Here is a 13070-nt window from a genome sequence, read left to right as displayed (position 1 = left end):
TGTATTGCCACTTGCCAATTAGCTCAGAGCGATAGATGACAGTCTTTGTTTCCAGAAGTTGTGGGTTCAATCCTCAAGTGGTCCAAAATGAGCATTGTTGTCAACTGTCTTGTCTTCCTATTCTCCTGTTTGTTGCTCAGAATTGCCTAAATTTGCCAAAAATAGCCCGGACCCGACCCATCGCTGCGCAGCAGCTATAATTTATTTATTTATTTCCTCGACTGTATGGAACAGCTCCCAGTTTGCCCTCTGGGGTACTTGCCATTTCAATGTTGTGTAGAGTTTGTGTGGATGTGCTCTATATGTTCTGTGTTTTTGGCCTTTCTGCAACATGAATTTCCCTTTGGGGACAATAAAGTCGAAAGTTGAAGTTGAAAAGTTGAAATGTAAAATTATCTATTTTGGTCTAAACACAATTCTCATGAAACTTATGATAGACTAAATTCATTTTCAAGAGTGAAAAATGTTTTTTTGGAAATAAATGTCCAACCACTTTACCCATGTGGTTCTTACCTTCACAGACTCCATGAAATGATGCCTTCCTCCTAAATATTTGGTCACATGATTAATGTTTTTTACCGTTTCCTAGCAACAAGGGGTGGCTCAACTTACCCTTTGGCTCAACTTACCCCAGTCTCCCCTACCAGTGCATTGTTTTTATCACAACATCTAACAACAAGTAGCTACCTCATGTCTCATTCACCTGTGAGTAAACACTTAATATTATCAAATTGAATGTAAACAACTAACATAGCCATTGCTAGCACTGATAGCTGTCAAGCTAGCTTTTTTAGCATTCAGACATTGTTGCGAAAGTGTATTTTGATGTTGTAACTCATTGCTGGTTAGCTAGCAGCAGCTGGCTATGGTAACATTAGATATGGCAAAGCTAAAACATCAAGATTAGTGGTGGGCCTGCTAAATGTTTATTCTGTTACCCTCAGTGATTCACAGACGAACATGAATATTGTATTGGACTCATGATGATATGTTTTGCATGTTAGAGCTTCCATGATGAGAGCATCATTGAATCTGATGACGAAGACACACCAGAGCGAAGTACATCATCCCGTCAGAGGACAACATGAGTGGAGGCAGAGGCCGTGGACGTGTGAGGGCGACAGGTCGAGAAGCGGGTGTTCATAGGTCGAGTAGAAGATCTTCAAGCTCAAAGGATTGCACATGAGCAGGTCAGCATCTAAAGTAGAACATTACGTGTGCTTTTATCCTGATCAACACCACCTACAACTATTTGTGTTTGGACAGTATATTGATCATGTAACTTGGACACAAGTGCCCTAATCAGAATCACATTTTTTGCCAAGTAGTTTTTCACCATTTGAATTTGTGTTCCGGTGCATAACAATAAACACAGTGAGTAGAAACATGTAAAGATAAAGGGCTGGTACATCTGTTGCTTTACAGGCCAGAATTCAAGGACTACATTTGGAGCAATCACATGAAGCGCTGGAACTCTGCCTGACACCTATTTTTTTGTCGTTCTGTATTTACTCCTTGTTTTGCATTATCTCTAAACTGTTTGAATAAAGTCTTGAAAATAATAAATGCCTTTTCTTTACACTTCCAGCATAAACACCAACCCATTACAGTTCTTACACTTTACATGATGCACTAATAACAACTGAATTAGGCAAGACTCGTTTATTCCATTTCTTGGAAAAAAAAATAGTATACCTTTATCGTTTAGACAATATACAGTACAATTAGCATAAACAACTATATACAGGAAGGACATCCAGAGGTTTCTTGACTGGTTATGCTGTTGATGTCAGTGCTGTCTCAATCCTCTACTGTTTTGGCAGTGATTGTCCTGTAAAAAGAACAGCACAATTACTTATCTGACTAAAATGCAGCAAGGACCTTGAAATTACTTTCAATTTATTATAACACCACAACTTGAGTTGCATTTTATGTAGTGACAAATATTCCTGAAAACAACCAGAAAAATAGCCTCTGTTACATCAGAATTCCACCATTTACAGTCATTTCATATTTACCAATTCTACTTTTTGGGGGAGTCAGCAAAATGTCACTTTCAGAGTAATTTACATAGTTTCACATTCTCATTTTTTCTATGCATTTTGACAGTAGTGTGTACAAGCTCTACTTACTGGACTTTTTGTTGTACACCTTGGAGCACTTGGCCTAAGAGAAAGGAGTTCCATCATCTCTGCAAAAATTATATTAAAAAAAATAATTACAGAAAACTGGATAAGGATGGAGAACTAAATGTGTTTACAGGATATACAGTTACATCTAAATGTGTCTATGGGGCAGGAAAATGTTATTGATTCTGTCAAAGACAACACAGGACTTTCTTTGTAAAAAATGAGGGTTAGGTGGGTGATGGGAAGCTTATGTGATGCGTGGCAAGTGATTATTTATAGGGATTGTCAGGTGCATTCTGTGTTTCCCACATTCCACTATGGTCAGCTGACAGTCAGATCATGAACTGAAATGCAAAGTCTATTTTCTTTTAAAAAATGTCTTATTAATATGCAATAGTCTCAAGCAGTAGGCTAACATGTGACTGCTTGAAGCATTTTCCTGGTGCAGCTAAAGAAATGATGTCATTCCTTTTAGTATTGTATCCCTGCTAAGGAGCACATTCATGCACATGAAGCAAACCAACTTAATATGAAAAAAGGACACATGCATTTATGAAATGTATCTATCAAAAACAAATATTCCATGAATAACAGCGGTCTGATCAATGTTGCTATCAGCATCAAGTTACACTCACCTGTCAGAGAGAGACTACTAGTGATGTGCGAGTCATGAACGAATCGTTCAGAACTCGAGATTCTTTTTACTGACTCGGAAGTTACGAGTCATTTTCTCAATTAACTCGTTCACTGACTCACCGCTGCTACCGCTAGCTAACTGCAAAGAGGAGACATGCCACACAACTGTTATTCTAACTGCAATTGCGTAAATGTATCAAGCTAGCTCACAGCTCACTCGCTCTCCCTCCCAGCTCGTAGAGCCCCTCCCTTACCCGAGAAACTCGCTGCTCCGCACCGTTCAGGACTCGGTAGCTGCAACTCGTAGCTCACAGCTCACTTGCTCTCCCTCCCAGCTCGTAGAGCCCCTCCCTTACCTGAGAAACTCGCATTCGGTGGCGCACACTCTGGGTGACTGACTCAAGTGACTCAAGTGACTCGAAAACCCGATTCACTTTAGTGAGTGACTCATACAAACTTGAGTCAGTAAAAGGAATCGAGTATACCATCACTAGAGACTACAGAAATAGTGGAAACATCAGGACATGGTTCTGCTCTGAACTGGCACTTCAAGGCTGGAAGTTGATGCGTCCCTCACATAACTATGAGACAGAAATAGGCAACATCAGCACATTTGTAAAACATCTAGTTCAAAGTCTATATGAATGAAGTACCATCTCACAACATTGGCTCACAAATACAATGCAAACTATATTCACAGATATATGTAATCTCCCCAGGACCTCTGAACAGTGGACTTGGCCTTTCACAGGTGTAGCACACAAGAATTAGTCCACCCCTCACATACAGCTCGTCTGGCTAATGTCCAAACAGCCCAGGGTAGCAGTGCATGTGTGAACACTGCTGTATGGATTAGATCCACAGTACATGTAAACGTTGGCCTGCATGTAAACGGTGACATTACATGGAAATATGTCTCATACGGCAGTAGTCTGCTATTTTAGCTAGCTAGCTAGCTAACGTCAGCTACAACATTAGTGTTGGGTGAATACATACGACAGCAACATAAGGAGCTAACGTTAGCTACGCTGACTACATAATGCAGAGTAATAATACATTTCCCCAACAAAACAAACCAGCTCATTACCTGTCCAACAGAGACACAGCTACCATGGCTGAAAAGCCACTCCGTTGTTGACTCTCGTTTTACTTCTTGCGCTGTCTAACTTCTTTATTTGGTAGCCTTCTCGAGTTCAGTCTTTCTTTTCTGTCTCTGTTCAGCAGTGTAAGCTGCTGTAGGTACCGCTGGTGATGAGAAGTGTGGCTGTAGCTTCTCTGCTGTTCTCGTCGTAAATAGTCCACCATAACTCTAGTGTAGAAACCCAGTCACGCGCAATGACTGATGGGCGGAGTCAGCACAGGGTGGGGAGGGTGGTCAGGTAAGGGCAGATTGATTGACAGGTAGTCTGTCCATACAAAATTGTTGGGCCGGTTAAATTGATTGGATGAAGTTTTTACAGCCCTGTGGCTGCCAGAGACAATGGATTTATTTAGTTTTTTTCTCAAATCATTTTATATTTTGATCGCTGTCAGGATGTTAAGATGTGGGAGGGAGTGTGAGGGAGAAAAGTCAAGGCAAATATAGTATAGTGACTGTTTAGGCTATAAAAATGTACTAAATGACGTCGTTTCGAGTAAACTCTGGATGTCGCCACTTCAGGACACTTGGATTGCAGTGGATGAGCAGTATGGAGGAATATTACAAAGTTTTTGGGTAGTTTTATCGACCTTTTCGTCTCGGAGACCATTAATGCTCGTTATATGGATTATTGCTGCAGGATGGTACCCCCGCGGGTCTCCGGCTGCACTTTGAGCAATAAAAAACTACACCGGATTGCTCATCAGCATGAGGGTGAGTCGATAATGACTGAATTTCGTTCTAGAGTGAACTATTCCTTTAAGGCAGACTGTGGCACAATGGTCAAAGTTTAATCTTCACCATTAGAGGACATACTTACACCAATAAATGCAGAAAATATTAATATACACAGACACTGTGAACAAATGCATGGTCATATTCATGAAATATTCATTCATTTTACTCAAATCATTTTCTGTTCTGTTATTACTTGTCTAACTGTGTGAGAGACTGACCTGAGGCAGTGAATGAAGAAAAGACCAGACTCATATTAACTATTCATGAAAAAAACGTGGTCTTACACTTTATGCATAACTCGATGTGGAGGTCTGTGAGAGTAGTGGCATATCCTTGGTAGCCAGCATTGGGAAATGTGAGAAGCACTTGTTGGCCAGTTGTCAGGAAAAGAGAATCAGCTTGGCTTTGAATGCTCGCACATGTCAATACAGCTCGTGCATGAAGAGATTCTTTCCCTGCAACCTCAGATTCAGGCCATCCAGATGGCCGTTTATATCCGTCCCAAAAGCCAAGTCACACACCCATTCTGGGTCCTGCGACTCTGACACCAGAAATGTCTCTATCTCCCTTTTCATCTCCCTCAACCGGCAACACACCTTTCCAAGGCTCAACCAGCAAACATTTCAGTGTGTTCCGTCTCACTCTCCTCAAGTAACTGGATGAACTGGCGATGGGTAAGCCTGCGGGCCGGATAAAGTTCACAGGTTTCGACTGTTAAATGATGCAGTGTAGTAATATCAAATCTGCGTTAGGACTGTCCTCTCTTACCCAGTTCTGTATCCTGCGCAGGGGCCCGACATTCTTCCCTGTAAGGTTTGAAGATCTACCAGTGGTAACATTCAGCAATTTAGTCCATGGCAGGTTCAGTTTCTCCAAGCATCCTGACACTGTCATTATGGCAGTGAAGGAGACCAGAGTGGATGCTCCACCTGCAGGCCGCAGGAAAGCCACGACACTAGATTTGGCAGTCTCACCTAGCGACTCTACTACCTGCACAGGGGATGAAAAGCTAAGTTATGGGCAGCTCCAGAAGTCTTTGGGCATTTTAAGCTCTGAAATGACTAGCAACGTCAAATCATCAATACCCACTGAGCAGGCAACGTCTGTGGACGTCCAAAACAGGTCGATATCATGTCCGTCGGGCCAGGCCATGATCTGGACATCCATTGACAGCCAGAATTAGTCGATAAATGACGTTGAGAAAAGACGTCCAGTCAGGCCATAATGTAGACATCCACTGACATCCAGAATTAGTTGAGAATAGACGTTCGTACTGGCTATGATCTGGACATCCATGGACAGCCAGAATTAGTCAACAAACGACATATAAACGTCTATACAACGTCGAGAGAAAACATATAAAAAACTTTCATTCTGGCTCTCCAGATGACGTCTTTTAGACGTCTTGGATGTCCATAAATGACGTCTAAAAGACGTGATCTAGACCACTTAGCAGGCACACTGGTCTCTGAGGGCGAAACCAAAAGATGTAGAGCCTCCCAGACCGATCTTTTTAACAACACAGCAATTATTACCAGTTGTCATTTACCACAAACTACTTACTATGGTTATATTCTACTACAGCATCCATCTCCCCCTTAAGCGAGTGTGTATTTCAAATTGATACTCAACTTATGTCTGTGAAGGAAACTGAGAAAGACGTTTTTAAAAGTCTGTGTGTTCAGCTCTCAGCACTTTTGTAGCTTCTTAATGAATCACTTCAGTTTCTCTCGTCCTGTTTCAAACATCTGCTGTTACTGTTTCATCATATTTGCTTTTTAGCTGTTTTGGGAGACATGTTGAGTTACTGCTGGTGAAAAAGCGTTTCTTGTAATGCTGCTTCATAATAAAAGCTTTTAAATTTCTTTTATTGTGAAAAAGTTATAGGAAATGAAACATGTTTGTAAGTGAATAAGTGGAGCCACTTTTTTAGCAGTCATTCTTTGATAGTACTGTGGGGTTCAGGACAAGTGTGTCATTAGTTAAAGACACACCTATCCCAGTTATGATGGTAATGCAAATCCCTGCTGTGCTGGGCTACTGCACCGAGTCAAACCGAGTATAGCCAGGCTGGCAGATGTAATGGAAAAATGGCATTGGTCGGCAACAATGTTAAGGTAGGTGGTATATGTCAAAGTACATCCGCATGAAGGGCAGAACCCAGGATTTCTGAAGCCCTCATTCCCCATGTGCGTCAATGAGCCTTAGGCGCCCATCACCCTGTGCCAGTCACCAGTTGTCCTACCTTAGACCACTTTTGGTAGGTTCTAAGCCCTGGAGACCGGGAACACCCAACAAGAACTGCAGTTTCAGAGATGCTCTGACCCAGTTGCCTAGCCATCATAATTCGGTCCAAAGTCACTCAGAGCCTTATGCTGGCCCATTTTTCCTGCTTCCAACACATGAAGTTTGAGGACAAAATGTTCACTTACTTTCTTATATATCCCAACCACTGACAGGCGCTATTGTAGCGAGATAATGAATGAAATCATCTTCATAATAAAACAATAATCAAATTCTGTCTGGGGGAAAACCATTCTCTAACAACAAAGCCTGGGAGGATAAAGGTATTCATCTTCTATTCAACATATTAATGGGACAGACATTATCCCTTACTTTCAAAAACTTATATCTCAATGTAATTTTGATAAGCACTCTCTTTTCTTCTGCTTTAGAATAAGATCAGCTTGTGGAGCCTAAGGGGTTCCTTGGGGGGTCAGATATAAAGGACCATCCCATCTTAAACTTGATACAGATTACTGTAAAACAGATAGTGGCATATATCTATGATGAATTATACTTCCAGCAATATATGCCCACATCAGGAATGAAAGCTGGGGACAGGGACATATCTGAAGTGTGACAAGACTTAAACTGGAATACAATTTGGGATAATGTGGCTGTTGCTTCCAAAAATCCAAATCACCAGTATAAACATTTGAAATTCGGTTATAGAGCATATCTAACAACCAAGAATTAGACATCAAATGGGTGGAGTTGAAGGTGGGTCTTAGCTGAGGAATGATGGGTTAAAACAGTGTAAATGTAATCAGAAAATCATTGTATTGAATGTAATTTGCTGGTTTTTCAATGGAAAAATAATGATAAAAAATCTTTCCATGAAAAACTCCAAACACACTGGTTCTAGCTTCCCCCATGTGCAGATTTGCTGCTTTTCAGTGTGTTCTAGTTCATGCTTTGTTTTTTAGGACTGTCAGGCTGTTTAAAACAAAACTGTATACATTTGGTGTTATTTTGAGACTTACACTTTCTAGACTAATTAATTAAATGATTCGTTGATAAATAAATAAAACATTGATCTGTTTCCTGAGAATTATGTGTTACCTCACTTCGAGCCTGCTGGATGAAATCACAACAGTCCTGGATGTGAAGCAGTACATCAGTATTAGGATGATCCAGAATGCTGACAGTCTTGTAAATGAACAGATCAGGAAACACATTTTCCACCCCAAAGGCCACATTCAGGATGTGAGACACCTGAGAAAGAAGATGATGAAGAAACCTTATCTTGATAAGTCCAGAGTGAAGTTTCTGCACATCCATAAAATCAGAATAACAAACATAATCACTTGGAAGTTACAGAACCTTCTATGCAGGTAATAGCTTTATAGCAGTGCCTTAGACATTTCTATGTTGTAAGGGTGTTTTGACCTGGAACACTAACCAGGTCAAACACCCTTTTAAAATGTGTATTCACAGCAAATGTCAATTTCAAGTCTCTGTGACTTGGTTTGTTCCGTCTGCCACTCGGCTTCATATCCCAACGGGAGCATTTCAGAAGCTGAACATCATGCCTGCCTGTCATTGTTCACTTGCTCTGATTTATTTCATAATTTTTCCTGATCTTTTCTGCTCTACCATCAGTGAGCAGGCTATGTAATAAAATAGTTTCTTCCGTTTTTGTTTTTACTGTATTTATTTTTTGTCATTTTCAGCTTTGTTGTGCAGTACATTCATTAACTTAATAAAATAGTGAATAGAGCTACAGTGACGTCACCCATAGGTTTCTGAAGCACGAGTTTTGAAGCTCAATGTTGGTTTACTGTCGTAAAGTATGCAACCACTGTATTTAAGTCAGAAACATTTGGAAGACTGCAGAGAACACTTCGGGTCTTCTCTCCATGCTGCATGTTTTAAAGAGATCTGAGTCTATAATTCTTCGGAGAATTAGCAACTCTCTACCTCAACAAGGAGAATTTCCGTTACAATCCCTCGCAGTTATCTGCATTGACAAATGGCTCCCCAGCAGTAAATAAATTTTTTTAACATATTGTCACACTGCACCACTAACTTTGATCTTAACGCTAACTGAAAAACACTCAAAAGTCACACACATGCACAAAGGGGTGGAGATGTGTTAATATTCAGAGTTTTACAAGCAGCATCTCTATTTGTTGAAAATAGAAAAACTGTAAAGTTGTCGTAAGAATTCTGCAGGCACAGATTTCATGTGGGCCTGCTAATCATGGAAGACGTCTGCACATGTGATATGCATAAAAAAGTGACTAAGCAGCCTAACTGAAACAAAAATATTACAGGAAAGACATAACTTCAAAATTCTGCAGGATTTTGATAATATTACCTGTACGTTTTCAAATTAATTAATTACATTTTCAAAAAACATTTCTGGGATCATCTGCATATCACTTGAGGAAGCCAGTGGTACTCAGTTGAGAATAGTGGTCCTACAGTATACATAACTACATCTTTTGCTTTGCTTATCCTTTTGTAACAATGTCCATCTGTATGGTCCCTACTAAATGAAAAGATAAATACTGCACATAAATTCAGTATGTGTCTGATAGCCTTCCAGTACTCTGCACAAACCAAAGCAATAACTACATGTAGAAAGACTGTTGTCTTGCTGTTTTTAAAAAAACATTTTTTTCAGTTCAATAGGAAAAGAACCTTACCTTGTGTTTTCTCAGAGTGCCAAAGTCATGTGCAGCATCTTGAGAACCTACACACACACACACACACACACACACACACACACACACACACACACAGTTGATAGTTCAGGATTTGTCCTGGAACTGTTTCGGCACATGACACTGTACATGTTGCCAAACAAAACGCTGACCTGAAAAGGGCAAACCCTGCTGTGTGCATGCACAGCGTCTACTGCATGTCACAGGGTCATTTATGTTCCACTTGTGAACCAGTAAACCCTGATGGGTCACGTCTACCCCATACTCCCCCACAACGGTGCTCATGTTACCCTCTACTCTGAGCTGACAGTTATCTGTGTTGGTAGGTGGCTTCCAGGTCAGGGCAGGAGGAGGGGCAGACAGGTGATAGGTGGGTAATTGTTTCTTTCATAAGATGAATCTGGGTTATTCGTGGAAGTAGACATGCCACCCTTTCTGCAGTGGCCCTTTACCTGTGAACCTGCATATAGGACCGAAATTTCTGTTAAAAATGTCATTTATTTAGCGTTTTTTGCCAAGAAATCTGTTGAGCAGATCTTGTAAAAGTGGTTTAAGTGTTACTGACAATTTTAAACTCTTCAGCAAATTTAGTCCAGTTTTAACATTCGTCTTTGACTTTCTTCTGATTAAAATGCAGGGCCCTTCATTGTTAAAGTGGGCAACTGCCAACGGTGATGAACAGAAACATCTCTGTCAGTGTAAATGTGTTGTCGGTTCCACTCTGCCACTGTCCATTTCTATTTGGTCTCAGGATTTTGGGCGTTACCTGATGACACATTTCTACTATTGGTCAACATCTGTCGACACTGGTTTAATGTGTTGTTGAGTCAGTCATCGTACATCACATTCACTCACCAAAGAGCAGGTAGGGCATGACAGTGCCAAGCTGCAGGTCCCAAGAACTGTCAGGGACATATCCCAGCATCATCTCTGGGGGGCTGGGGTCTTCAACCACAGTGATCGTTGAACCTTTCCAGGTCTCGATGATGCGACGGCCACTCAGTGATGTCACACGGGTACACTGCTTCCTCAGTCGAGTCCGAGAGAAACTTTGTATTTCCTCAGTCAGGAACTGCATGACTGGCCAGACTGGAAATGAATAGACTGCACTGAACTGGAATGCACTAGATCAGGCTGTAGTGAATCTGCAAGAGAAATGAATAAAGGTACAACTGTTAGATGACAATACATATATACAGTATGTTCGATATGAAAGTGACAATACAGGATGAGGTGTAGAAAATGATTAATTAAAAAAAATGAGGGTCTACATCCATGCTAGGGACATATGGGACATGTTGAGATTATCCTCACACATTTTGTGGCCTCCAATTTGTATAAGAGTGTAACTCTTTATTCATCTGCCTAAGCAAGCCATCCCTGGATAGCTTACAAGTGATCTGGGATGCTGCTTTAAAGCTTTTGATTGGTCTTCTATAATATATTATTAATTGGACATATATCCATGTGACATTGATAGTGACTCCAAAACTTCGAAACTGATTCCCATTCAACTTTAAAAGATCTTTACATATGTTTAAATTTGCCTCCAACACTGAGGAGATCCTCAGGAGATGCCAGCAGGGGCAGTATCTCCTGAGGAAGCTCAACACTTTGGGGGTAAATAAGAACATTCTTCAGACATTTTATTACTCCTTCATAGAGAGTGTCATCACATTCTCTATCACCTACTGGTTCCACTCCATAAGTTTGCAAAACAGGACATGCCTGCAGAGCACAGTCAAAGTTTGCTCTAAAATCACTGGACTGCCGGTCAGAGCACTTTCCACCATGTGTGAGCAGCAAACACTGAGGACAGCTCAGGATCCTTCAGGACCCCTCCCACGCTCTGTTCCCAGCATTTGAGTGGTTCCCCTCAGGACGGCGGCTCCGCTGCCTGGGCTGCAGAACACAGAGCAACCTTTGTTCCCAAGGCTGTTCAGCTCCTAAACTCCCATCCACCCCTGCCCCTTAGTCTATTTTATTCTATCTTTATTTGATTCATATTTATCTTTTCCAAGTACTGACTTGTTTTAAAATGCTGACTTGTGATATTCTGTCAATGCAAATTGTAAATTGTGATTTTGTCATTCTGTTCTGTACATGTGACATGTATTGCATGTCTGTCCGTCCTGGGAGAGGGTTCCCTCCTCTGTGGCTCTTCCTGAGCTTTCTTCCATCCATTTACTTTGTGTTTTGGGATAATTAGTAAATGTTTGCATATTAACTTTCAAAGCAAATCACAGTGTCTAAGCACAGTGTCTAAATACATCTTCACAGAGTTACTGGCACACAGCATGGCTGTACACCCTACAGTAGTCTTGTTTCTGTAGCTGGACTTCTCAGTGTCTTTTCACTATTATGCCCAAATTTACAAAAAACAGACAAGCATTTCAAACTTCTTTTAGCTAATGTGATTAAGTATTTTTGGTCTAACCATCAAACCACTAATGAATTCATACATTAATATGTACATATGTTACATCTAACAAGAAACAATGTTTGAGCTTATAAACACTTGTCAGCAATCCAGCGACCAAGTATTTCCACTAGACTTCATATCAATAAAAGCTATATAGATATCTGATGTCACATATTTGGATATGGTCGTCACATAGCAGTTTGTAGTTGTAAAGGTGTACATTATGAGACAAAACTCCAAACTTTTTAAGTGAGCACAGGTTTAAAAGTAACTAAATACTTTCAGTTTTGCAGAGGAAGGATTAACATGGAGGCTGGTTCATGCTATTTTGTCCAATTCACTGGTCATTTCATTGATTCACATTCATTGGTCATTTCACTCAGCTAGAACAATAAAATAATCATGGAGAAGTAAATCAATTTGATATAGAGGATTTACTTTATGTAAGTGTATGATATGATGTAAATGATAAAAACCTGTTTCTTCAGATCTTCAGCTTTGGTCTGGCTCAGCTCAGAATGGCTCTGATTCAGCTGATGGCAGTCCAGTTCAAATAACAGAAACCAGAGGGGTTATCCAGTTTAATTTCTCTCTTATCATCTCTTCCATGTAAAAAACGATAAAAAATGTCCATCCAGATTGTTCCAAGGTCCTGCTGCTGGCTAAACCAAGACCAGGTCAGGAACAAATCCTGTCTCACTAGCAGTAGTCCTGTAGTCGGTCTGTCCTGAGTTCAACTGAAGAACTGGTCTAACTCTACTGGAGGTGAGACTGAACTGCTGCTAAGTAACATGAAACCAGCTGTCTGTCTGTCTATCTCTAGTGCTCTTTAACAATGAAAGGTGTAAGTGCATGAATAATAATACGGGCCGACACCAAATTCAATGCAATTAAAAATGCACGAACACATAATGAAAAAAACACATGGCATGATTTGTTTTCAGCGCTCTTTCGTTGTTTTAATTGGAAAACAAAAAAAACACGCCAAACAAAACAACATAGAACACATTAAACACATTTTCCCCATTATAATGAAAGCAAGTCTATCAGTGATG

General features: G+C 40.5%; 1 protein-coding gene across 1 annotated transcript in view; it reads right to left on the bottom strand.

Moving 5' to 3' along the window:
* The window catches only part of LOC311262443 (dual specificity protein phosphatase 19-like), a 91385-nt gene extending 78731 nt beyond the window's left edge, over nt 1–12654 (bottom strand). The window contains exons 1-4 of the mRNA XM_084361823.1: nt 12492–12654; nt 10449–10738; nt 9576–9622; nt 7987–8139 (exon numbers count right to left, since the gene is read on the bottom strand). Coding sequence (XP_084217949.1) covers nt 7987–8139; nt 9576–9622; nt 10449–10671 — 423 coding nt within the window. The 5' untranslated portion in view covers nt 10672–10738; nt 12492–12654. The remainder of the gene's footprint in view (nt 1–7986; nt 8140–9575; nt 9623–10448; nt 10739–12491) is intronic.
* Between the last annotated feature and the right edge of the window lie 416 nt (nt 12655–13070).

The sequence above is a fragment of the Pagrus pagrus genome (genome assembly GCF_965226575.1).
Source record: "Pagrus pagrus genome assembly, chromosome: 9".
In the NCBI taxonomy this organism is placed as follows: domain Eukaryota; kingdom Metazoa; phylum Chordata; class Actinopteri; order Spariformes; family Sparidae; genus Pagrus; species Pagrus pagrus.
The sequence above is the reverse complement of the archived record's forward strand: the minus strand, read 5'-3'. Positions and strand labels throughout refer to the sequence as shown.